Here is a 27,218-nt window from a genome sequence, read left to right on the forward strand (position 1 = left end):
AGCACAGGTACTCAAGCGTGCTTAGAAGGATGCAGAAATGTGGTTTATAAGAACAGCAAACGTGTCTGTAGTTAGTCTCAGCATAAACCAGTCTCTCCTTAAAAGGGAGATGTAACCAATCCCAGCTCCCCGGGGGGGTGTACCTATCTGATACATCTGCTTGCAAAAATATGTTTGCCACATTCAAACTTGATGTGTTTTAGCTTAGAAGTTGTGGCAAGATGTGCCAGTCTTGGGGGTTTGCCAGCCCCACTTTAAACTAGCTCTATGTTCAAGATATGACGTTGCCTTATGCCAGGGATGAGGAATCTGTGGCCATCCAGCTGTTGCTGGACTCCCAGGGATGATATGAGTTTTAGTGTGGCAGCTCCCACTCTTCAGAACTCCCTGCCTATTGACATCATGCACATGCCTTCACTTTGTTCTTTTTAGTGCCTGCTAAAAGCATTTATGTTAAGATAAACCTACTCAGATAAGTAGAATGTTTACATGTGTTTTGATCTCTGTAACTTATTGCAAATTTTCATCATTTTTGGATGTTTTAAATAGCTGTTTTTAACTGAGATTGCTGGTAATTGTTTTGCTTTATTCCTCTTGTAAACTGTTTCAATGGATTTTTTTTTTTTACAATCAAGTGGTATATCAAATAAACTCTACATCATCATCATCACTATCATTTTATTTGTATGTCGCCTTTTCACAGTTAAAACAATCCTCCAGGCAGCTTACAATATGAAAAGATTTATACGGTTACAAACATAGCAGAGTAGTCATAAAAATAAATAAAACACAACGAAAACTACATAACCGAACTGAACAGTTTCCACATAAAAATAAAGATACAAAAAATTAATATCAATAACAGCAAAAACTCCCGACAAAACTTCCTCACGAATACCCCAGTCCTTGTTGGGCAGTGGCAGCAGCAATAGCAGTTCTTATGAAGCCTGTCAGGCCCCACCCTGGGCCAGGTAGAGAGAGGCAGGAATGGGGCCCTTGGGCTCCCAGCAAGTCAGACAACAGCATAAGCCAGGGGTCCTCAAACTTTTTCAGCAGGGTGCCGGTCCACTGTCCCTCAGACCTTGTGGGCGGCCGGACTATATTGGGGGGGGAGGCAGAGGAGGGACAATGAGCGGCGCACGAAAGGGCTCCGGAGAAGGGCTGCTTTAAATGGTGGCGACACAAGAGGGGCGCTCAGCCAACCACAGCTCCTGTGTCTTGTGAGCGGCAGGGGCTGGCAGCAGCAGCAGAACGATGAGCGGCGCACAAAAGGGCTCTGGAGAGGGGCTGGCATCAACAAAGCCCAGCCCCCTTCCTCCTCTAGGCAGGGCAGAGAGAAGCCAGGAGAAGGGAGGGAGGAGACGGAGACAGTGGTGGCACCATGTGAGGGAGAGGGAAAGTACGTGTATGCTGGCGATCCATGTGGCAATTCCTGGACCGTACGCAGGCCGGATTTAGAAGGCAATTGGGCCTGATCCAGCCCTCGGACCTTAGTTTGCCGACCCATGGCATAAGCCTATCCATGTCTACTCAGAAATAAGTCTCATCAAGTTCAAGGGGGCTTATTTCCAGGTCCATGTGAATAGGACTGCAGCCTTAGTGGTATGGGAACACTGAGAAAAGTCTAAGCACCCTCTCTTCACAACTGTGCTTCCTCCCTCTATTCAACTAATGCTCTGCTACGGCTTTTTCCAACCTGGTACTCATCAAATTCTCTTGAACCACCTACAGTATCCAGGCAGCAGCAGCAGTTGCAGCCCCCACAGCCAAACAGCCCTTAGCCAGCATTATGTCACAGCCCTTAGTCTGCATTAGGTTAATGTCACAGTTCATCTCAGCCGACCACAAGGATTGGCAGAATTGCTCACCAAAATTTAAATCCAAGATGGCCCTAGTGGGGGGGGTGCTTCGGCGATGGACGTGGCAGGGATGTTCTTTTGCCATGTCCGTTGCCAGGGCATAAAGCCAGCTGCACTGTGACGTACCTGGTCAGTCGTCCCACCTGGTATACTGTGGCTCTGCCTGGGGGTAAGTGGGCAGTGCATTTATATGGCCTTGCTATGGGATTTCTCAGGGCCAGGGAGGAATTTGCTTGCAGACAAATGGGGTTTTTGCCTTCCTCATAGCAACTGTTACAACTTTGGCAGGTAAAGCCATTGGGTTGGATTCTTCAGTCAAATGCTAAGGGGTGAGTGCATGCCCCACCCCCAGATTCTGGATCAAAATTCAGGGTAGCCCAGTAGGGCTCTGTCCAATAGCTTACGGGCCACAGAACACCCCAAATGGAAATCTGATATGATCATACTACGACGTGATCTGCATCATGTGGGGATCCTTGATCCCAGGATCAACCCTGACGGAATTCAAGTAGGTAGCCGTGTTGGTCTGCCGTAATCAAAATAAATTAAAACTATTCTTTTAAAAGATAGTTAAAAAGACTCTCTTTAAAAACCTAAAAACTCCCTTAAAAGAATCAAGTCTTTTAAAAAGTTATATGATCTAAGAAGGTCTTTAAAAGAATCTTTCCAAAAGGAGTAAAAAATTATAATGTAGCACCTTAGAGACCAACAGAGTAGTTTTAGGTACAGTGGTACCTCGAGTTACATATGCTTCAGGTTACATACGCTTCAGGTTACAGACTCCACTAACCCAGAAATAGTGCTTCAGGTTAAGAACTTTGCTTCAGGATAGGAACAGAAATCGTGCTCTGGTGGCACGGCGGCAGAGGGAGGCCCCATTAGTTAAAGTGGTGCTTCAGGTTAAGAACAGTTTCAGGTTAAGAACGGACCTCCAGAACGAATTAAGTACTTAACCCGAGGTACCACTGTATAAGCTTTCGTGTGCATGCACACAGAATTATCAGCCAACAGTGGGGTTGACTGATTCAGGATAGATACCCAATGCCTATGCCAAAACCAACTTACATCTGTAATCACTAATTACAGTAATTACTGCTGTTTTATATATTGTTGTTTTAGAAACACCATTGTACCCTCCCTGGAGACAAAATTGAATTAGGGTAGGCTATACAAATTTTAATTAAATAAAATGATGGCACCCATTCGCAGTTTCATTTTTCTTTTCCCTTTCTCACAATCAGCAAAATACTTTGAGCTGACTTCAGCTGTAGGGTTGAACAAGGGGTAGTGTAGAAAACAAATAAAAAATAATACAAATAATACATATTAGACTACGACTGCTGTGGTTAATCAATTAATTGGTTATATTAACTAATTAAAGACCACATGTCCTCATCTCCATATGTGCAGTGATACGCACATATACCTGAACAGATGCTGGGATCATTAACCTTAAGAGTCATGCCTGAATGTGCAGTTTATTACATAGTTATGGGCAGTACATGGGCAGTATTAAAATTGGAGTGGTAATTATTTGGTCCAATCTACAAGTGCTTGGAGTGGGGAAGGATTCTTTCAGCCCTGCAGCCCTCAACAACACCCCCACTCCCCCCCAAAAAAAACATATCCAGGGGAGTTGGGGAACACTATAGGAAAGGTGTAGGCAGTGCTGTTTTTCTAGAAAAAGGGGTGCTGAAACTCACCATGAATGCCTCCCTTGTTCTTTTACAATGGCAATGGTGCCCAACTAAGAGGTGCCAGAACTGAGTTTCGGTGAGTTCTGGCTGAAAAAAAAGCCCTGGGAGGGAAAGTCAGCAAAAATTGTTTCCCCTCCTCTTCCATCTAGATCTTAATGCCTTTCTGAAACTGCCAGGGCACCAACATAATTCCATTTTCTTTGAGTCAAAGTTCTGGAACAACACTCACAATGGCAGGGGAATTGCACTTCCATGGCAGCCGTTACCCTCAATTCAGCAGACAACAGATTATTCTTTAATACAAACCAGTCACCAACAAGGCACTGGCAAGCTCCAGAATGCCCACCGGTACCTCCTATGGTACTTGCAAAAGTTCTTAGTAAATAACCTTCTGCATCCATTCTGCATGAGACTGTTTACGCTTCCTGCTCAGCTCCTGCTTAAACTGGCTTGGCCTCTCCTACACTGAACAGTCACATTTTACTAGATGCCAGGATTGGACACCCAACCTCCTTTCCATTCTGAACAGAGCAAAGATTTGAAGAGCTTTTCCATGGAAATGAGCCTGTTGGTGGTTTTACCCACTGACAGGAGGTGCTGATGGTCTCTCTCTCTCTCTCTCTCTCTCTCTCTCTCTCTCTGCTCTTTTAAAAGAGGTAGCCATTTTGCATTATGTTAAACATGCCGCGGCAGCCATTTTGTGACTGGCACCCACTATCCAAAAAAGGCTGGTGAGCCCTGATTATTTTTAAACGAGGTATTCCCCTGTTTCTCTCACACTGGGAGGAATGCCTCTTCTAAAACCATGCCTGCAACCCACCAACACCTGTGCATTATCTGAAACATCCATCCCAATCTGGTGCTCTACAAGTGTTAATGGACTACAAGTCCCCAAATCCCTGCCATTGGGTATATTGACTGTTGCTGGTGAACGTAGGTGTTCAACAACCTGCAAAAGGCACCAGGCTGGGAAAGGCTTTTTTGTTTTAAGGAAAATACCCTCAGGCCAAACAAGGTGAGCCAGTCCTGGTCTAGATAATGCAGTTTTATCTTGGCTTCAACACAAAATAAATTAAGGGTCTTCTCCTCTACCTTACAGCCTTCACATCAACAGATCTGAGCATCATCTCAAATTCCACATGTTTTTGTAGTCTGTTATTCCATCATAATATTGTTACAGTAGTATAAGGGAAGTTTTTAATATTTAACCCTGTACTGTTTTTAACACTTGATTGGAAGCCGCCCAGAGTGGCTGGGGAAACTCAGCCAGATGGGAGGGGTATAAATAATAAATTATTATTATTATTATTATTATTATTATTATTATTATTATTATTAGGTTTGGGGATGCGTGCTTTTTTTTTTTGTAACATGTGGTTCTGCCCTCAGAGCTAGGTAGTACAACATGGCTGTGGCTGGTTAAAGCTGCAATGTGAGCCTATATATCTGCATTACATTGGACTTTGAAAAGATTATGGCAAATTCCAGATGGAGTCAAACACACTAGGAGAGCTGGCAGCCCCATGGCAGATGGAATTCAGATCAGTAAAGATGTTTCTTTATAACACAGCAGCCGCTGGAGCAGCAACAGGGTGCTTGGGTGCATTAAAACAAAAGGACAGAAATGAAAACGTAGAATAGATTACGAGGACAATGACACTGAAAAATGAGAGTGTGCCACCCGTGTCAGAGTCAAAATAATAGAAAGCATTAGTCAAGCCCAAGAAATCACATGATTGACATACGAATTGTAACTTTTGTGGTACAACAAAAAAGGCAAGGTGTATGTTGGATTGGGTTGCTTTTGTTTGCCTTCTGGTTTCTGGGCTCTGAGGATTTACTGGGCTTGAGTTATTAAGCTTTCCCCCACAAATTCTATTTTTAAAAATAAATGTTTGGTTTAAAAGAAGTAAATTACATCACTGAAGGAGCCACTGCTTTATATGGGGGGGGGGTGGGTGTGGGTGCGCGAGCCCACAAGCACACAAAATAAAACCCAAAAAAGTCAAATAAGTTTACACCTTTTTGCCCCATAAGCTAGGGCTGTCATACATCCAGGATTTCCCAGACATATCTGGGATCTGTCCATCAGAAACAGCGTCTGGACAGAATTTACGAAAATTGTTTAAATTGTCTGGGGAAACCCAGGCGTATGGAAATCATGACAGAAGTGTTGAATTTTTGGTAAATTTCCTTAAAAATAGCAAAAAAATAATAATTCATTGTTCAAAGTTGTTCAACTCAGCAACCCTACTATAAGCACCTCTGACATGGCACTGAAGTTGGCACTTATGTGTTGGCAGAGCACATATTTGAGCCTGTGGGATAGCTCAGTTGGTAGAGCACGAAACTCTTAATTTCAGGGTCATGGATTCAAGTACCACATTAGCCAAAAAGATTTCTGAATTGCAGGGGGTTGGACTAGATGACCCTCAGGGTCCCTTCCAACTCTACAATTCTATGATTCTATGAAGCACAACGTAATTGTGATTATATGGGTTGGCTAACCTTCTCAGGGAGTATAAATACAAAGGTTTCTGTCTCAAAACAGGAGATGGGGCTATACATTTCTGAACTACTGGTCTAAGATTGTGCAAGAATCTTGTGCCTAGTGTCATATAAGCTTTAAGCTTATATTGGCTTTACACCAATTTAACTGTAATGGCTTCCCTCAAATGATCTTGGGAACTGTAGTTTGGCAAGGACACTGCAGATTCTTTTAGAAATCCCTAGATCCCCAAATACAGCCACAGTTCTCTGTGGAAAGGTAATGACTATAAGACAAGTTTCTCTGTAGTATAAATGTGTCCCAAGAATTGCTTTAAATGTGATTTCTTTTTCCTACACAAAATAAGCTCCCTGTAGAAAACCTCATACATCACCATGTCTGGAAAAAAGTGTTCCTATTTATATTGAAAAACTGCCACGTCTATGGAAGTTACTCCACAGCAAAATACTTGATGGTGACAAAATAAATTTTGGCATTGTCTTCAAACTGCTCATGGATTTTGTTTTGTTTTGGGGTTTTTATACTGAGATTTATCTTCATGTAGGAAAAAGGTTGCACAACTAACTCATAGCCGTTTCACTCTAGCAATCCTTTTCTTTGCTCTTAAAGCAGCTTGTTATCTAGCCAACCTCAGATGGGGAACACGTAGCAATGGAACTCCTGCAGTGGTCATCCCCCATTCTCTTAGAAAGGAGGCCTTTTAAGAAGGACTTCAGGTCACCTTCAGGTGGGGTGTGTGAGAGAGAAAAGCCCATCCTGACTCTCCAAAGTCACCGCTGCTATTGCAAACCTTTGCACTCCCACAGCACCTTAGGCACATGCCCAACCCAAATGGGCCATGGAACCTGGAGAGAGAGACTAAGCCACCGCCCGTCCGAGCTTGCAGCAATGCTTGCACAAATCCTCCGGCCCCTTTGCCCTGTTCCCTTCCTCCCTTGCCGTTGGAGGCACACACAGCTGGTGCCGATTTCCTGGCTCGCGCTCCATCTTCATTTTGCTCCAAGCTCGGTCATTTGCGCTCTGATTATCTCTCATTACCAACGACCTTGCTGTAATGAGTTTTAATCTGCCTCGTATTAATTAGAAACATTTTCATTAGCCAACTCGATTTTGGGTAAATAGCTAATAGAAACGTCTGGGCTGCGATTAGTTATCAATAGGGGTTGTTAAGGGGGAGGAGCGAAATGTGTATAGGGAGCAGCTGTTCCCCATCTACATCCCAATGAGGCAACAATGGAACCCTTCTTACAAGGCCTCTTTAGAAAATCTTGGAAGCCAGGCCTAATTTAAAAAAAAAAAAAATCATACCCAAGAACATAACACACTGGGCAGTTCACGAGCGCAAGACTCAGTGAAACAAATGGGAACTGCTCAAGAACAAAGCAGGACACCAAGTCATGGTCCACCACTGTGCTCTTGAGCTGCTTCTGTCCATTTCACAATTATCCGGCCCATGGTATTCTCAGACACACGGACTGGGTGGAGGCAGAGATTGTAATCCAATTCCAGAGTTACCCAAGCTAAAGGTCACTTCTACATATTCAGAGAACGAGGCTTCCCTCAAAGAATCCTGGGAATTATGGTTTACCTCTTCACAAAGATATGATTCCCAGAACCCTTGACAAACTACATTTCCCAGGATTCCTTGGGGAAGCCATGTGACTTCAGCCCACCTAACATCTCTGCATCTATCAGTGTAGCCCAGTCTTCAGAACAGGGTTGGCTGGCCTGTGGCTGTCCAGATCATGTTGGATTTCATCTCCCATCAGCCCCCCAGGCAGCATGGCCAAAGTCAAGTATGAAAGGCATTGGAGCACAGCAACACCTTGGCAGCAACAGGATAGCCACCTCTGCACTAGAACTCTAGATTTGGGCTTAGAGAGTTTGGATTAAATCCTGGTCTTGAACAGTTCGTTTTTCCTATGCAGAGAAACCAGCAAGTAAAACTTTCTCATTTATAAAATGCATTTGTTTAGAATTAAGGTCTCTGTTGTGTCTCTAAAACTGAATTCATACAACATCATTTCCTTTCTACTAGGGTCAAGCCAGATATGATGCAGGAAGTTGGCAATGCTCTTCCTCTCTTCCTTTTCTCTTGTGGAGGTAACAGCATTTCAAGAGTGTGAGAGATATACATTGCAGAAAGGGCATAGGAGAGAAGGCTTGAGCACTCTCTCCCAAAGACACGGCTAATTAGCAAAACAAAAACTGCAAGAAATCCTAATCATGGATCTCTTCTCCCTACATCACATCTTGCTCAGCCCTCAATCATTCTTGCAATGTGATTGTCTTGTGAACCACATTTTTTTACATAATGGCCACCACATGAGAAGCTGACGGAAAAGCTTCTGAATTAAAAACCACCACCTTCTAAATCCCACTGCAGCATTCCTGCACTCCAGTCTAGATCCCATCCATACAAAACATTTCAAGCACATTTAATGAACATGCCCCCCCCAAAGCATTGTGGGAACTGTAGTTTAATGGTGCTCAGAGCTCTGTGGTGAGTAAACTACAGTTCCTTGCAGGGAGCCATGTGCTTTAAACATACGATGTATATGTGACCTAAGTGTTCAATGTGCAAAGAAAGGGAAAGGCTTGGTTATATCCATTGAGCAAACAGTGCTGCCACTGCCCCATGTCTGTAGATCCCTGGTGGGAAGAGTTGCCTCTGAAAGCAGACCCCACATATTCTGTTGCACCAGACTCCTGCAAATCCACCAGCAGATACTTCCCAGGTCTTGCCTGCATTGGCAATTGAGAACATTTGTTCTCTCCCTCTCTTTTACGGTAACCTTTCAAATATTCTGACCTCTGGCAACCCTGAATCTTCCAAAGTTTAGCCTACCTACCATACTTCAGCTGGCATGCATGGGACTTGCCTTCAAAGCCTATTATTTTTATTGCCGTCCTCCTCTCAGAAAGGCATAAAGGGTGGGAACATTTGACCTCCCCTGTTCTCTAGACAGAGGATCTGTCGTCATGAAACCACCAACTGGTCCAAGCTCAGCTAAAATTAATGGGGCTGAAAGGTTAGAGGACAGAACAGAGGGTCATTTGCACAATCTCTCCAATTAAGGGCAACCCATGAACCAAAATGGATTTCCAAAAATGGGATGACATTACCTCATATTAGGAAGGAAGCCAATAATGCTGATTGACGAGTCTAGCAATGAAGTGTCCAGAGGACGGTGTTTGGTTCTCCAACCGCCTCATGGCTGTGGAAACTTTTTATTTGAATGTGTGCGTGCTACTTTGCCAAATTAAAATGTGAACAAGTGTACATCACAGATGATATGGAAAGGCAGAAGAGCCGCAGCAAAACCATACAAAGCATTTCAGGCAACTGGATCCTGTGTGACTATAGCTTTCAGTTCAAGGCAGTTGTAAACAATAATACATTAGACACAGTTCCCTTTAAATCATGGCCATGAAAATGAGGAATAAGGAACGTGCAAAACCAAGAACATTAGCAAAAGTAATTCCTAAAACTGGGCACCCAACAAAGTCAAGTTTATTGCATGCAAGAAAAAATGCAAACTGCATATTCATTCCACACTTTTCAGTGCATTTCCTCATCACTTTCCTAACTGCAAAATGTATGTTGCTGTTTTGTTTAAGTGGATTTGTTAGGAGGGCGACAGTACACTTTAAACCACTTAATTGTGCAAACCTAAATTTCCAGTACATGCAAAATACTGAGGCTGAAGGCGACCTTTTGCTTCTTCAGAGATTTTGAAGAGAACTGAAAACACAAAGAAACAACCTCACCAACTACCTTCACCTCAGTGGCTTTTTACTTTCTCTCCTTAAGGCAGCTGCTTATTCAGAAACAGACACAACTGACCATACTTCAGTCAGAGTCAGTGGGAGTTGGACCTCAGTAAAAATCAGGCAAGGAGTTCAAGCTCTGACCCTTCAACGGAAAGCTGAGTAGAGCATTGCTCTGACCCTGCTTTGCATTCGTAAGTTCACTAGCTTTAATAACATACACACACGCTGCATTAAACAAGACCTACACCGGGGGGGGGGGGACACCTGTGGCTCCTCATACGTTGTTTGACTACAAAGCCCATCATCCCTTGCTACTGGCGATGCAGGTTCAGGCTGACAGGATTTGAGAGGCCAGCAATATCTGGAAGGTTGCAGGTAGGAAGGAGACATGCAGTCTGGTTCACATTTAAAGGCATGCCAACTTAATTTGCACTATCGGAAACAATAAGCAAACTGTGAAACACAAATCCTTTGAAGTTCATACTTCTCTGAATTTTGCAATGCAACTCTCCAACCAGGTAATGTATACCAAAAGGGTGCATTAAAACGCATATATTATATGAGTGGAGATTACTTCAGGGGGAAATGTGCACACTGGGCAAAAATGTGTAAAGTAGGAGAAATTCACATTAAAATACAGGTGAATATTCATGTGGGCTTTTAACAAGATCACAAGTCAATATAAGGAACTGACCTGAAGATTGGAAAAAAATGAAAAACTGAGAAAAACTGTAACTGACAGATTCATTCATCTCTAGCCGCAGGTTAGCCGCCCCTGTCCTCCTCCCCTCCATGTTTTAAACTCCATTTTCTACTGATCAATCCCTCCAGCTGCCTGATCATTTTATGTTGCTCTCCTTTGAATGTCCTCAGATTTGTCAGTATTTTGGTGGCATTTAATATGCTAATGAAGTAAGAGGGAGAAATGGGATGGATTGTGGTGCATCAATGAACACAGATGTCTAATCACCAAAAAACTGGCTTTACCTAGAACTCTGAATAACTCTTGGGCAGCTGGGTATTTTTAAAGACTCTACACGACTTCTTTTCGGCGTGTGAGAAAACAGACTTCCTTTAAAGGGCTTCTGCTTTGACCTAAAATTCCACTTATGGTAAAAAGTCAGGTACAGTGAGGGGGGGAAAGTATTTGATCCCCTGCTAAATTTGCCCGTTTGCCCTCTGACGAAGAAATGACCAGTCCATAATTTTAATGGTAGGTTTATTGTAGCTGTGAGAGACAGAATAATAACAGGAAAACCCCCAGATGCAAAGACCACCACTAAATATTCAGCAGTTGTTGTCAGGCTGTAGCATTAACTGATTGCATGGCTCGTTCTGCTTTCCAGAACCAAGTAAATTATAGTATAGTACAGAATGAGTAGGGTAGCCCCATGGGAGCATGGGCTTATCCACACTATATATTTAAAGCATTTTGATCCCACTTTAACCCCAGAGAGTCACTGCCAGTCAGCGGGGACGATACTGGGTTAGACAGACCAATGGTCCAACTGAATATAAGGCAGTTTCCAGCGTTCCTAAATTTGCTGTTCTTTATTTAAATGAACTGTTTGATTTGTTATTTCTTAATACACTGCTTGGCCAAGGGTTTGGCCACATTCAAAGCATGTCTCTTTTCTGCTATGCTTGCTGCATCAGTGAAAAGGCAGATTGCCAGACTAATCTGCATGTTTACTAAAGCTTATTAGGGTTTCTTTCCTTTAGCAATCAATAAGCTATCAAATCCTTAATTGCTAACCCAATCGTGCTTCTGCTGTTTAAGCATACATAAGTTCTACCGTGGGTTAATTAAAAATAAGACTGTCTATTCCAAGTTTGCTTCTATGGTTAGGTATCAGGTTAATGGGGAAAAATGTAATTATGTCAAGTGTTGACACGGAGCGGCCTTCCTCAATCCCAATGCCCCCGAGGTGTTTTGGACTACAATTCCCACTGGGTTCACTGGCTGAGGCGGATGCGATTTCTAGTGCAAAACACCCAAATGGCACCAGGTTAAGGAAAGCTGGCATGGAGAATAGCAGCTTAACTATGCCCTGGCTCATATTGCAGCTACCCACTTGTCTGCATTAAAGATCTAGCAATTGGGGGGGATGTAACCTATTCCGTTTAACAACAATAGCAAAATTGGTGCTAATAGCCAATTTGCTTCTCAATACCATTTATAAGTCACAGTCTGATCTGTACCTGAAATATTACCGAATACGCTAGCCTGGTCTCCATGGCGGCACCTGATTCCAAATCTGGCAGTTGCCATGGAAGCCTAAATAATGTTTTCCTTCAACAGGGCAGGTTTCTAACTCTTGTAAATATGGGCGGAGGGGGGCCTTTAAGAAATGTGTGGGCAATATCTGATCAGAAAGGCCTTGGTGGTACAGAAAGTATCTGTCTTCTCCATCACATAATCAACCTCCTCTCTTGACAGAGCCTTCCCTACTGAATTTGAACATGCAACAAGAACATTTTGAGAAGATCAACCCTATTCTAGGGGGATAAAGTGGTCCTTTAACTCATCCTCCCTCTCCAAATTAAGCCTAAGTACAGGTAACAGGAATGCCTGCATATTCTTCCCTAGTTTAGCACCATGACTCCAGTTCTCTCCCTCCCCATCTCAAATTTTGGTTTGTAAGCCCCTCAGGGCAGGGATCAGTCCCTTTGTACTCTGTAAAGCACCATGCACAATGGTGGTGCCTTATAGAATCTACTTCTGCAAAAAGAACCTGGTAGACACAAGCGCTTTTAAAAAGAACGGAAGTGGCTTGCAGTGGAAAGGTTCTGTTTACTGTCAGGTTGGGCCCATTATGATTGCTATTCTTAATTTTTCAATTTGCCCTCGGCAACAAACTGATATGCTAGTTTGCTGCTGTATATAGATAACATGCTTTATATCATGTGTCTGAGAAAAACCTGATGTTTTAGTACACAAATGCCCAACACCCTGCCAGCCAAAAGTTGCAGAAGACAGGAAGAAATCTCTTCCATCGGCCTATTAATCTGCCATAGCAAGAGACTTCATAATTAATTTGTCCCTAACAGTTCCCTTGTAATAGCGGCAAGAAAAATATTTCAGGGATGGCAATTACCTCTGATGTCAAAATGATGAGGAAAACAAATGTTCAACCATCAACAAAAATATCAACACCTTCCCCCATTCCCCTGTCCCTATCATGGGTGACAGAGCTGCACACTGGAATTGCTATGCAATTAATTACGGGGCATGTTGTGATTGAAACGACATTTTCCAACTGAATATAAACATTTTTTTAAAAGCATAGCAGGTTTGGGGGGGGGCATCTGTCACTGGGGAATGGCAGGAGGGGGCAGGTTGTTGCAGTAGTGGCCTAATCTATGCCTCTCTTCTTCTTTAATTAACTACACATATGTCCCACAATTTACAAGCAGTCAACAGTTTATTTATATATTTAAGAAACATCCATTAATTGCACATATGTTCCACAATTACTCAATCTCCAGCAAGTTAAGGTGGGGTAGATAAGATAAAACACAGAGAGGGAAGGCACACACTTGCTACAAGGCGAGGTTGTGGGCTTGGATTTATTTAAAATCCCACAAATCATCATACATGGGTTTTGCAAATGACTGCCGCTGAAGCCATGCCATAGCTTGACCATCTGTATTGTGCAAAGCCTTCCAGAACTCAGCAAACAAAGCTAAGGATACATTCTGAAATAAAATGTAACTTTGCAGGGCTGCTTTGGCGACAGTTTGGAAGATTTAACTCTTGTGGAATATAGCAGCAGACTTCCCAAAGCCTCCCCTTTGAGTTGCTAACTCCACACTTAAAAAAATAAATCTGCAGTGACGTAAAGAGGAGAGTACAGCCATTCTGGTCTTCATTATGAGCATGTTATCACCATTTCAACTTTCCCCCAAACAGGGAACAGATTCACTCTCCTTCTGGCGTGTGATGAAGAAACAGCAACTGCTGTCTGAAGCTTGGTAAATTGTAAGGAGCAGATAAAAAACACTGCTCTCACATAATTTATTTTAAAGTAAAGATCCCAGTTTGTCCTGGGCTCTGTTTTTTAATAACAACAACAATAACAACAACTGCTTTCTGTTGCCATCAGTGTATGTAATATATTAAGTTATCCATCTACTGTACACCAGTGCAAGAAGGCTCAACCCTGAGGGTTAAATGTGGCCCTCCGTGCTTCACTATCCCACCCCTGGGACTTTCCTCAAGCTACACCTGTATGCCAGACCACGTCCCTCACTGGACATGCTCCGTGTACTCCCTCAACAACTATTTCCTGTTTGCCTAGGAGGCAAAATGAGTGTAAGAGCGTGTGTATATGTATAGAAACCTGTGGCATTTGCATGGATGGAATGTAGCCTTACTGCACAAAGTTTAGGGTCACATCCATTGCTTCATCCATTTTTACCTCTAGGTTTGTCTGCCAATGGCACACGGCCTCCATAAAATGAGGGGATGAGCTCTCAGGCTGAAAAAGTCCCCCCATCCCTGCTCTATGCAGACACAGGGCTATATCTAGCTTTGACTTTAATAATAATAATAATTTATTATTTATACCCCGCCCATCTGGCTGAGTTTCCCCAACCACGCTGGGCAGCTCCCAGTCGAGTGTTAAAAACAATACAGCATTAAATATTAAAAACTTCCCTAAAGAGGGCGGCCTTCAGATGTCTTTTAAAAATAGGATAGCTCCTTATTTCCTTGACATCTGATGGGCGGGCTTTCCACAGGGTGGGCGCCACTACCGAGAAAGCCCTCTGTCTGGTTCCCTGTAACCTCACTTCTCACAATGAGGGAACCGCCAGAAGGCCCTCGGAGCTGGAACTCAGTGTCCGGGCTGAACGATGGGGGTGGAGACGCTCCTTCAGGTATACTGGGCCGAAGCTGTTTAGGGCTTTAAAGGTCAGCACCAACACTTTGAATTGTGCTTGGAAACGTACTTTAAACACGTTGGCTATATAATGCATGAAAAGCGTAATGCTGGTGGTCAACAAGAGGTTTAAAGACTCTCTCAAGGCAAAACTTTAAAAATGTAGTATAAACACTGACAACTGGAGAACACTGGCCTGCGAGTGCCCCAATTGGAGAACACTCACTTACAGACTCACTGTTAGGACCATGTTCATGAAAGACAATCTTACTCAGCTACACGTGACAGAAGAAGAAGAAGAAGAAAGTGGGAAATGTCAGTTTTAGGATTTTTATGCCACTGCCTAGCTCACCTACCCACTCTTTTAACATATGTGCCCTTCAAGAGTACTGTATGCTGCAACTATGATCCTGTAACCATCTCCCAAGTATAGCTCAATATAGCCCTGTTTGAAGATGATTGCCTAGATTTAGAAGCAAACACACTCATTCTTACCCATCTTACTGGATCAAGCACCCGGACAATTCAGTTATTCAGGCAAAGGCTACAGACACAGAGTTCCATTTTATTGTTTCCAAATTAAATCCGCAGTTGCTGCAGCTTGGGGGTGGGGGGTAGGGTGCACCTTTCATCTAAGCAGGTTAACCAAGGTCTCAGATTAACTGCCAACATTTAGGTGGACCCTTGAAGGCTGATTCACACAACCAGGAAGGGTAACCACTCCAAAAACTGCCCATGTCAGCTCACCCCTAGTTGTCAGCCAACCACACGCAGCTGCTGCCATGTGTGAAACTAAGCCTTTTGCACAACACTTGAAAACTGAGTTTCCCAGCATTTGCAGTAACACATACAAAGCTTAATCGTGCATGTGGCAGCAGCTTCACACAAGCAGCTGGCAATGGGCAAGGAGTGGGCACCCGATTTTAGCTTACTATGTCAAGCCTTTCCACCAGAAGAGCTTCAAAGCAGCGAACATATGAATCAACCCAATGGTTGTGCGAATCACCCTTAAGATCCTTTCCTAATTTGGAGAAGCATCTACAAGCCAATACCAATTTCAGTTATCCCCTTGGCACTGACGGAGCAGGGTAAAATGAAGACGTTGGCTTGACAGGTAAGCTAATTGTGTGTTAGCCTGAAGCACCTTCCTTCATCTGATACACTTTAGGGAGATTTTGATAAGGTCACTGGTTTAGCAGAAGAAGCCCACAGAATTTATGCTAAGTCTGCTATTCAATCCTTGCAAAAATCCTTTACATGATCCAGTGGCTAACTTGCTACAACAGGTCTAACTAATACCAGCAGTCCAACATCTTTTCTATATGGTAAGGGTACCAGGGGGAAACAATTTAGTCCTGTTCCTCTTCTTCTCTCATAGTCTGTGTATAAATTCATCAATGCTTTCCTGAACCAACAATTCACTGAGCATGTGCAAATACAGTGGTACCTCGGGTTACAGACGCTTCAGGTTACAGACTCCGTTAACCCAGAAATAGTACCTCGGGTTAAGAACTTTGCTTCAGGATGGGAACAGAAATCGCATGGCGGCGGCACAGCAGCAGTGGGAGGCCCCATTAGCTAAAGTGGTACCTCAGGTTAGGAACAGTTTCAGGTTAAGAACGGACCTCCAGAACGAATTAAGTTATTAACCCAAGGTACCACTGTATCTCAAAATGAAACGGTGATCTTCATTTTAGCGTATTGAAATTTTTTAATTAAAAAATACAAGACTTCCTTCATCCTTCCTCAAAGCAAGGCTACAAAGCAAGTGACTTTTGTTTACAGATGGAGAACTTATATTACCTTTTTTATAGCTAATAATAAATAGAACAACTTATCACTTTTGCTTTCTTAGAAAGTTTTGTACCATGTCTAAAGGACCCCAGGTACTGAGTTATAGCTCAAGGCATTGGCAAACAGCTTGTGAGCTATGGCACATCCCCATGTTTGAATGGACACCCTTATCAGCTGCTATGGTGGCCCAATACAAATGGGTACAAGGATCCTACCCTTTTAACAGCTGTGGAGAAGAGGGAATTTCAGCAGGCATGGCATGGCATGGCATGAAGTCTACACATGCTGAAATTCCCAGTTCTACACAACTATAAGAGGCCTAGGAGCCCTGTCCTATGTTGCATCTGGCAACACTAACTGCTGCATGAGCATCGCCCTGAGCTGCTCATTTTTGCGAAGTTTTATTTTTCCAAGTAAAGTTATGATAGTTATTTGGAAACGAAGATTTCTGTCAGAAACCATAGACAGTTAAAGAAGTTAGAGTCACTGTGACTACACTGGTAGGGAGGGCTACATGGTACGTTTTCTTAAATAAATTGCACTGCCTTTAAAAACACACACACTAGGAGCCATCCCTTTGGGTTAAGAATTGTTTTCTTCTTTCACCCCTCCCCAAGTGATATTCAGAATCTAGGATGACTTCTCCTACAAGATAGATAGAAATTTATTATGGTCCCTGACCAGTTTTTCTCCTACAAGAGGTCCAGATATCAACAACAATCCGTACAATGTCACCTAACAAGAGCACAGTGACCTTTGCTTTGCAATCTGAGATGTTTCCTGTGGCCTGAAAAAATCCATTTGGTACTCAGACAGCTAAAAACACTGTGCTGCTGTACACACACACACACACACACACACACACAGCCCTTTTAATAACCATTTGTGCCCTTCAGCACAGAAGAGGATACACAACCACGGAGGGAAGCTGAGCGGAAGCCTACCGTGAGGCATCCAACAGTGCAGAAATGGATCTGTACTCCTGCCTTTGAATGGTAATGCAGGTGAGCCCACAAAGTGGTGCAGTTCGCTTGTTAACATAGTCCAAACAAACCATGGTTTACTGGGGATGAGAAGCACGCTGGTGAGTGCTGCTCATACTGTGCCCACCCCAGCTTTTGCTGTGCAAGGAGGCAAGAAACCACAGCACTGGGTTAGCACTGGTGGAAGCCATTGCTTTGTTGTTGGTTTACTGGTCATGGTTTGCTTGGAGAGAAACAAGCCATGAGTGCTGGTTCGCTAAGCCAGCACTGTGATTTGTTTCCTCTTGGCACAGAAGAGGGAGAAGCAGAGAGGGTGCACTGCTCATGAATGGTCGGGCATTGCTTGTTTGGAGATTGTCTTACCATTATGTGCAACTTGGGCTTAATATAACCTTAACTGGCTTGGGAGCGGAATCACATTTTTCTAGCGATAGCATACCAGGGTTTGAGTGCTGGTATCTCACAAAAAGTGTAGAGTGGGAGTGGAGGCAATAATCTGGATCCTATACTGCAAATGAGTAATATCTCCGCATTTATTGGACAAAGACCCTATTTTTTGGGAGAGTAGTATCAAACTATAGGCTTGGGTAGATCTGGGGCCTTCATTCAAATGGCTTCCTTTTGCAAAAGAGCAGTTTACATTTAGGGTAGATTTCAAGACAAGGCAAAACCACTTTCCCAGAGTCACCCTACAATGGAAAGTTTTCCATTGGGGTAAAATTGAGGAAACTATGAGAGGCACAAATACAAGATGGGGGACACCTGGCTTGAGAGCAGTACATGTGAAAAGGATCTAGGAGTCTTGGTTGACCACAAACTTGACATGAGCCAACAGTGTGACGTGGCAGCTAAAAAAGCCAATGCAATTCTGGGCTGCATCAATAGGAGTATAGCATCTAGATCAAGGGAAGTAATAGTGCCACTGTATTCTGCTCTGGTCAGACCTCACCTGGAGAACTGTGTCCAGTTCTGGGCACCACAATTCAAGAAGGACCCTGACAAACTGGAACGTGTCCAGAGGAGGGCAACCAAAATGGTCAAAGGCCTGGAAACGATGCCTTATGAGGAACGGCTAAGGGAGCTGGTCATGTTTAGCCTGGAGAAGAGGAGGTTGAGGGGTGATATGATAGCCATGTTCAAATATATAAAAGGATGTCACATAGAGGAGGGAGAAAGGTTGTTTTCTGCTGCTCCAGAGAAGCGGACACAGAGCAATGGAGCCAAACTACAAGAAAGAAGATTCCACCTGAACATTAGGAAGAACTTCCTGACAGTAAGAGCTGTTCGACAGTGGAATTTGCTGCCAAGGAGTGTGGTGGAGTCTCCTACTTTGGAGGTCTTTAAGCAGAGGCTTGACAACCATATGTCAGGAGTGCTCTGATGGTGTTTCCTGCTTGGCAGGGGGTTGGACTCGATGGCCCTTGTGGTCTCTTCCAACTCTATGATTCTATGATTCTATGAAACTAGAATTAACAGGGCAGATGATTAACTGATACTCTCCTGACTGGCAAATTGCAAATATGCCTTCGCACCTCTTTTAATGTACACATGGCGCTCATTATCAGTGAAATCTTTATTAAATAGAAAACTATATGGCATTGTTGTAGGCTATTGATTTTTGTACACCTCTTTGAAAGCCACGTGTCCCCAAAACTCTCCAGATTAAAAACAAGAGAGAGAGACTCAAGTACAGCCTGTCACCACGGCAATGATATATCCCCACCACTGCCACTTCACAATCCAGTACAAGAGAAGGGGACATCACAATGCTGGCAGTGAACTGGGACAAACATGAAAAGAGCCCCAAGGATGGAAAACCAGTTTTGCTTTGTTTTTAATTGTCATGGAAAGGGCCGAAGTCCTTTAAGGTGATAAATCTATTAGGCCTATCTTTGATCCAACAACAAAGGAACAGCCCCACCTGGAGGTGACATATGGGAATAAATCAGGGAAAGCAGAATTTTATTTATTTATTTAAATAAAATAAAATAAATAAATAGAACCAAGTGCAGGCCTGCAAACCAGAGAGAAGTATCTTCTTTGTGAGTGGCATATAGCTCAATCCTATCTTGGGAATTAAACCAGACATGGTTTAAGTAACTGTTCTATTAACAGGATGGAAGGCAATGAAGAGCAACACCGACTAAAGTGAAACGTGCTGGCCCAACAAGGCACCATTTACGTAATTTTATCCAAAGTGTACCTATTAAAAGTCACAGTGAACATGTCCCCTCCTTTTTTTAAAAAAAGAAGCCTCTCAAAAGGCTGAAACTGTACCCTTTAACCAAACAGACATGGTCACCTCCAGGACTGTCACCATTTTGTAGAATGGATACAAGCGCAACACTGGAAATCTAGGTTTGCACATTTGAAGTGGATTTTGTACATTGCCTTGGGATGCCTGTGGAAGATGATGAAGCAGCTATGTGAAAAATCAGATTCCCTCAAATGAACCTGCCCTGGTTCTGAGACTTTCTTCCAATACCAACACCCTCACACGCACATTTGGTGGGGAAGCAGGAGGGGCTTTCTTGGCGGCTGCTCCCAGACTTTGGAACTCCATCCCTAGATAATAATAATAATAATAATAATTTATTATTTGTACCCCGCTCATCTGGCTGGGTTTCCCCAGCCACTCTGGGCGGCTTTCACAGAAACCAAAAAACACTAAAATATCATACATTAAAAGCTTCCCTGAATAGAGAAGTTAGAGTGGCTCCTTGTTGTCCTTCTGCCAGATTTGGTAACTGATTGCTTTTAATGAGGGGACTGGTGCCTTGCTGTTTTCGTTGTGATTGTATGTTTTTAATAAATTTTATATATGTGTGTATTAATATTTAATTGTTTTTTAATTATTTCCCCCTATATTTCAAGCTGTTCCTATTTTATCTGTAAGCTGCCCTGAGTCCCTGTCGAGGAATTATTATTATAAATATATATAATAATGTAAATTATTATTATAACTGTTTCCTTTATTAATTATTATTGTGATTTTTTTCCAAATTATGACTTTAAAAAAAAAGCCCACCAAGTCTCCTGCAGACATTAATCGAAACAAGTCCAGGTGTGTATTTTAGGGCACTGTTTTTTAAAGTATTCTTTACATTTCCCCCATTCTTTTTGAAATTCTTGTCTGGGGAGTCCCCTAATTGCCTCTGTTAATCTAGCCAATTCGATATAATTTAGTAATTTATCCTGCCATTCCATTTTTGTTGGCACAAATTCTTTTTTCCAATTTCTGGCAATTAAGGTCCTTGCCGTGCCTGTGGCATAAAGGAATATGAATTGTTAATAAGATCAAAAACATACAGTATGGCTAATACATTGTTGGACATTCCCATTGACTGTTGGCATCATTCAGCAATTGTTTGAGAAGCAGATAAAAGCGATTAGGGTTGAGATTGGTGAAATGGTGAATGAAAGCGGATTAGAGGAAGATGAAACAGAAAGTAGAATTAAAGAGGACACAGAGACTTCAGAGAACAATATGGATGAAGGACTGCCAGAACAGGAGGGTGAGGTGGTGAAGTTGGAGGCAACAGATGGTGAAATGGAGAAGTCCTTCATATAAGTGCCTAGACTAGAGAAATGAAGCAACCAAATGGCAGAGTTGGGAAGTTGAAGGAGCGGAATGGAGTCATGGATGAAGAGATGAAGAGACATCCTGAGCTGGCAGTGATAGCGTTGAGAGTGAAAGGTCTCTGTGTACAACTTGGAATCAATTCGGTTGATAAAGCTATCAAACCTCTGTCACTTTTCTTGGGGGGGGGGGGAATAGAAGCGTAAATGGATGGACTATTTTTTAAAAATCACAATGGAAAACTACGGCAAATACAACAGGAAATGGAAACAGAAGATATGGAACCAGGTACAAACTAATAAATACATAAGTAAAGAACTATGGAATATTATTTTAATGAATTATCATAGCTGATAAACTCTTGTGTGGACAAAGATGGAAAAACTTATTATTGTTTAATATGGAGGAATGGTTGTTGAAGTTACTGGAGACATTGTATTCTTTTACAAAGCCCCACACAGCTTACGTTCAGGGTACCTTAGGACTGAATGAACCTTTATATTCCAGCTCAATCACCGAAATTATCTGAGGCTCATTCCCCAAGTTGGTGAGGCTCATCTGACAGTGACACAAAACCGAGCCTTCAGAGTCCTCAGCCCAGTTCTGTGGAATGCTCTGTTTTAACCTTTAAACGTCTGCTGGAAACTTTTCTGTGCCACCAAGCTTATTCAGGCAATCAAGAAAGCATCTTTCTATGATAGTAGGTGATCCAATTTTAAATTTCTATGTGCTTTTTACATGTATATATGGTTGCTGTGACCCACTTTGCCCCAGAGTGGCAGGGGCAACCCAGTCAGATGGGCGGCATACAAATGAATAAATATATAAACTTCAGGTTTTGCCTAAGAAATAATCAAAAGGTTTAGTGGTGTTAGCAGTGCTCCCAGTTTTAGGGACTGGCTGAGGTTCAGTCGCCTCCAATTCTTAGTACATTTGTACTGTTGGCAGTTAAATCCTAGTTTGAGTTGAGGAGACAAAAAAACTCAGCAGGATCAGCCTAGCATTCTCCTGACATCATAAAAAAATTCCCGCTGCAGCTCCTCACACGGCATCGGAACAAATTGCTCAGATAACTTCAGCTCAAAAAAACCCAGTACCTCAGAAGCACAGAATATCCCAGTTCTGCTCGCCAAAATAAAAGAGATAATTAACCTTCCCAAATGGCCCTGACACAGCAGTTCTGAAGCCAAAAGAGTTGACTGGGAGAAAGATGCTTGCTTAATATTTCTGGAGAATCCAAGCAAGCAGGTTTGGTTTCATTTCCCTACAGAAAGAAGTAAATAGTCCCCCAATTTGCTGCCCATAAAGCGATGCTAGGAACTGCCCGGCTGTGAGAATTAGCAGCAAGAGCAGCTCACACATGAAAGGAAAACAGAGAGGAACTGATGATGTTTCCTTGAAGCTAAATAGGAGCCCGCTAGGTGCCCATGGGGAGCCCATTCCCTGCTTAATCTTCTTTCTGTGTAATTGTTTCCTAATGATGATGTCCTTGTTTGGCCCCAGCAGGCTCAGGGACCGGGCCTGGCACTGAGGTTTCCTATCTCCCAACTACCATTTATGCCTGTTCTATTAAGCAGCACAGACTATTAATTACAGGGCATTGTCCACAATCACAGCAGACACCCATCTCCAGGGGTAAAGCAACAGCTACAAGGTGAGAAGTGAAAAACAGAGTGTACCTGAACTAGTTAAAAGCATGAGAGCAAAGTCTCTCATATGGCGACTCAGAGATTTCCATCTCTCGCACACCGAAATAATATTCTGTACCACAAAACAAGTTTTGGAAGGAAGCACATACAAAACTAGGGTTGCCCTATTCCCAGAAGTGAAAATCAGGACAAAGTTGTTTTTCCCCCTTTTTTCCTTTGTTTTTGGGTCAAAGTTGTTGAACTTCTTTTGGGAACATCTCCCCCAAAAACATTTGGGGGCTTTTCTTTGATTTTTTAAAAGCGTTTTTTTGGAAGAAGAAAAATTTTCCCAGACATTTTGCCGATTTAGCGAAAATCAGCCCGGACACCATTTTGCTGCCTGATTCCCAGATGTGCCCAGGAAAACCTAGACGTATTACAGCCCTATACGAAACTCCAGTACAGTGGTACCTCAGATTAAGAACTTAATTCGTTCCGGAAGTCCGTTCTTAACCTGAAACTGTTCTTAACCTGAGGTACCACTTTAGCTAATGGGGCCTCCCACTGTTCCCGCCGCACCGCCAGAGCGCGATTTCTGTTCTCATCCTGAAGCAAAGTTCTTAACCCAAGGAAATATTTCTGGGTTAGCAGAGTCTGTAACCTGAAGCGTCTGTAACCTGAAGCGTCTGTAACCTGAGGTACCACTGTATTAGAAGATTCATAGAACCAGTTTATTGGGACTATTTTATTTCAATTCAAGAGGAAAAGGGTTTGGACAGCATTGCTAAACTAAGGGAACGCTAAGGAGAAACAGGCAGTCAGTATAAACGGGGGGGGGCTGGGGGGAGGGAATTATCAGGGCAGAACAAAAGAAAAGAAAACCAGGAAGCTGGTTTAAGGCAGCTTCTTTAAGGAAGTGGAACAAAGCAAATACTCCAACTCCGCACAGCCTTTTTTTTCTCCTTCACCATGACTTGGAAGCCATACTGCTACGGTTAAAAAGAGAGTTCAGCTTCTTAAGGAAGTCCAGTAGTGATTACAGGTTTGATTGAACACTGTCCACCAGAGAGTGAAGTGGATTTCAATTAAGTATTTTTATTTTTTACAGAGAGCACTGCCGGCCTGGGGGCTTCAAAGCTACAGGTTTCAAGGCACACAGAGAGAGCACAGTAAAAATCTTATTGAAACGCATTGTACTAACTAACCACTAACCTTGGCAAGGCTTGAATGCTGAATCACAGACAACTAGGCTGCCAAGTAAGAAGGATGCAGCTGAGATGAACTGAGCCTTTCCCCCATACATTAACCAAAAAACATCAGCCGGCGCCTGACAGAGGTTAATGAGGCCATGGAGACACAAGGCCAAGGGTCAAAGCTTCGGGGGAGGCTATTGGCAACAACCATCCAACCACAAGCTGCCTGCAGCACAGAAGGAAACCACAATCAACTCTTCTGTAGGTAAAGGTGTCAAGGTCATTATTGCTCCTAATCAACTGCACTAGGGCCAAGGAAGATTCCAGAATGGCCGGATTGCAGTATAGAAGCTTCAGATTTTTCAGAAATCTGAATCCCTTAACAGCAAGGGCCACCAGCCTTCTCAGGACTGTGTGCACATTTGGATAATGGAGCAAGAGCTGTGGGCGCCACGCCCTCTGCCTCCCCCTGCCTCCAGAAAGAAAGAGAATACACACACACACACACACGTCACGTTTCCAATGAATCTGGGTGCAAATCATGTATTACTGCAAAACTCTCTAGTTGCTGTTGCTGCTACTTCTACTGAATTTCCACTTCTTTCTGCAGTGTGAGATGGGCAGCAGTTGTCCAACCAACTTCCCCCTGGTGTCTTCTGAACTGCATACAGCATAACTAAATCTGACCATCATTTCTTTCTTTTTCATCACTCTTTTGGGATGCTCTCAGTTTAACTTTCCAGATAGTTGCTTAGGTGGCAATATAATATGTATATTACCTTAGCAGCTTCTCAGGCACAAAGTAGGCATGGCATTAAATGCATCTTTGCATTTACCGTGCACTTTTGAAATGATGCAAGTAGCAGCCACCATGGAGAAAGGGTGCGAACAGATAATTCTTGGCATCATTGCACGCGGGTGGCGGGGGTTAACACTTTCCTTCCCTGCTTGTTTTGTTTAGTCGTTTAGTCATGTCCGACTCTTCATGACCCCATGGACCAGAGCATGCCAGGCACTCCTGTCTTCCACTGCCTCCCGCAGTTTGGTCAGACTCATGTTGGTAGCTTCAAGAGCACTGTCTAACCATCCCGTCCTCTGTTGTCCCCTTCTCCTTGTGCACTCAATCTCTCCCAACATCAGGGTCTTTTCCAGGGAGTCTTCTCTTCTCATGAGATGGCCAAAGTATTGGAGCCTCAGCTTCAGGATCTGTCCTTCCAGTGAGCACTCAGGGCTGATTTCCTTAAGAATGGATAGGTTTGATCTTCTTGCAGTCCATGGGACTCTCAAGAGTCTCCTCCAGCACCATAATTCAAAAGCATCAATTCTTCAGCGATCAGCCTTCTTTATGGTCCAGCTCTCACTTCCATACATCACTACTGGGATTCCGAATAGAATTTGCTTCTCTAAAGCTACTATTTGCTTTAGGAAGAAAGCTCCAATTAGAATCAATGGGACCTTTTTCCCCAGGGCAAATAGCACCATCAGCTAAGCTATTGTGCATCAGGTCCACAAAAGGGGAGGAAAGCATTAACCCCCTGCCTGCCACAATCCTAGACATGCAAAGAGCCCTGCACTGTACTTTGAAGTCCAAAGTGTCTTCTCACAAAACATCATTGTGATGTCAGGTGGCCAGCCCCACCCAATAATCAAAGGATCAAGACCACTGGCCAGATGCAATTTCCCCACCCATTAAGAAGGTCATACTCAGAGTAGAGCCACCAATGTTAATAGGTCTACTCTTGATTATTACTTCATTGGATATCTCCCCATGGTTTAACTTGCGGTTTTATTTTTTAGCATTGTACGGTGGCTTCAGCAATTGTTATTTTGGGTTTGTATTTTTATACTGAATGGAAGCCACCTCAGGGGAGTAGCTACCCTAAAAGGAGACTAAACAATATTTAAAATAAATATTTAAAGTCTTCCCACAGATCCTCTCTGGTGTTCCAAGGTGCCCTCTTGGAAGTTCCCCCGCACTCAAAAACATGGGCGGATGGTGGCCCCAGAGAGGGCATTCTCTGCAGCAGCATCCAAACAATGGAACTCCCTCCCCCTGCAAGTGTATCAAGCATCTCCATTATGTAGCTTCTGGAGTTTTGCTGAAGACACACCTCCTTCCCTTGGCCCTTGATGGTTAAGTTTTATGTGAGCACACCTTTTATATTGGCTGCTTTCCTAAATAATTTTATTCAGTGTTAACATTCTACGATTATATGGTTGCAACCCACCTGGGAATCTTGTGGTGAAGGACAGGCATGAAATCTAAACCAACAAAAGAACAAAGCTGCCACCATTCAGTCTTCAATAAGAGGCTCCAGGAACAGAAGCAACTCCAGATAAGAAATGTAAGGCATCAGGAGAAATATCGTAATTTTTATCCTTAATGGATAATGTGTCAGGTTCTGTTTTTAAATCGCACTACTCAGGAACATCCAAACAACTCCATCAGATGCTGTCCTTCGTTTGCTTTGTCGTTTCTCGTTTCTTCAGGAAGCTGGATCCACATAACTTTCCTTTTCATTCTCCCAATGACCAGGGGTCAGCAAACTTTTTCAACAGGGGGCCAGTCCACTGTCCCTCAAACCTTGTGGAGGGCCGGACTATATTGGGAGGGGGGGAATGAACAAATTCCTATGCCCCACAAATAACCCAGAGATGCATTTTAAATAAAAGCACACATTCTACTCATGTAAAAACACGTTGATTCCCGGACCATCCGTGGGCCGGATTTAGAAGCCGATTGGGCTGAATCCGGCCCCCAGCCCTTAGTTTGCCTACCCATGCCCCAATCCAACTCTTTCACACACACATTTGATCTTCCCTGTAGCCACTGCCTTCTACCCAAGGATTCCTGCTAACCTTATCAAGTAATCTGTGTTTTCACATCTGCACTAGCTGAATTACCAACTCTATGCATCATTCCAGGCTGTGGGAAATAAAATCCATTTCTTCTCCAGCCCTTAAGACTGCAAAGTCAGCAATGAGGTGGGCTTGCTTTGAAAATGGCCTTTGGTAAGGTATTCTCCCCCTCCTGTTGGCCCTTTACCTGTGATTTGACAGACTCATATTCTTCTGTCCCACGTGAAACACTCCGGAGAGAAGTGAGGTAGTCAAAGGTAATAACTGCTGTCTGCAAAACAAATCAGAAACAACAGCATAAGCAAAGTATCCTATGGCTCTTGTTTTACTAAAATGAGTTTGTGGTTGATCCAGAAGTATGGTCCTTTCTTAAGCCATTGGGCTTCACTGCTCCCACTTCTACCCGTCTAGAAATGCATCCTCAGTTCAGAAAGCTACCAGAGCACCCCAAGCACACTG

General features: G+C 43.2%; 1 protein-coding gene and 1 long non-coding RNA gene across 5 annotated transcripts in view; one reads left to right on the top strand and one right to left on the bottom strand.

Annotated features, from left to right (window-relative positions):
* Window positions 1-27,218, bottom strand: part of ADCK1 (aarF domain containing kinase 1) — a 106,125-nt gene that overhangs the window by 72,868 nt on the left and 6,039 nt on the right. For 3 of the 4 annotated variants that reach the window (XM_083502419.1, XM_083502417.1, XM_083502418.1), the window contains exon 3: window positions 26,947-27,030. In XM_083502419.1, coding sequence (XP_083358545.1) covers window positions 26,947-27,030 — 84 coding nt within the window. Of the gene's footprint in view, window positions 1-3,562; window positions 3,749-26,946; window positions 27,031-27,218 lie in introns of those variants that run through there. The other variant, XM_083502420.1, reaches the window with a different exon arrangement.
* Window positions 825-13,808, top strand: LOC310707314. The gene is made up of 3 exons (XR_014526427.1): window positions 825-2,367; window positions 12,280-12,398; window positions 13,753-13,808. It is a non-coding gene; the product is annotated as an uncharacterized lncRNA (long non-coding RNA).

The sequence above is a fragment of the Podarcis liolepis genome (genome assembly GCF_965112155.1).
Source record: "Podarcis liolepis genome assembly, chromosome: 1".
In the NCBI taxonomy this organism is placed as follows: Eukaryota; Metazoa; Chordata; class Lepidosauria; order Squamata; family Lacertidae; genus Podarcis; species Podarcis liolepis.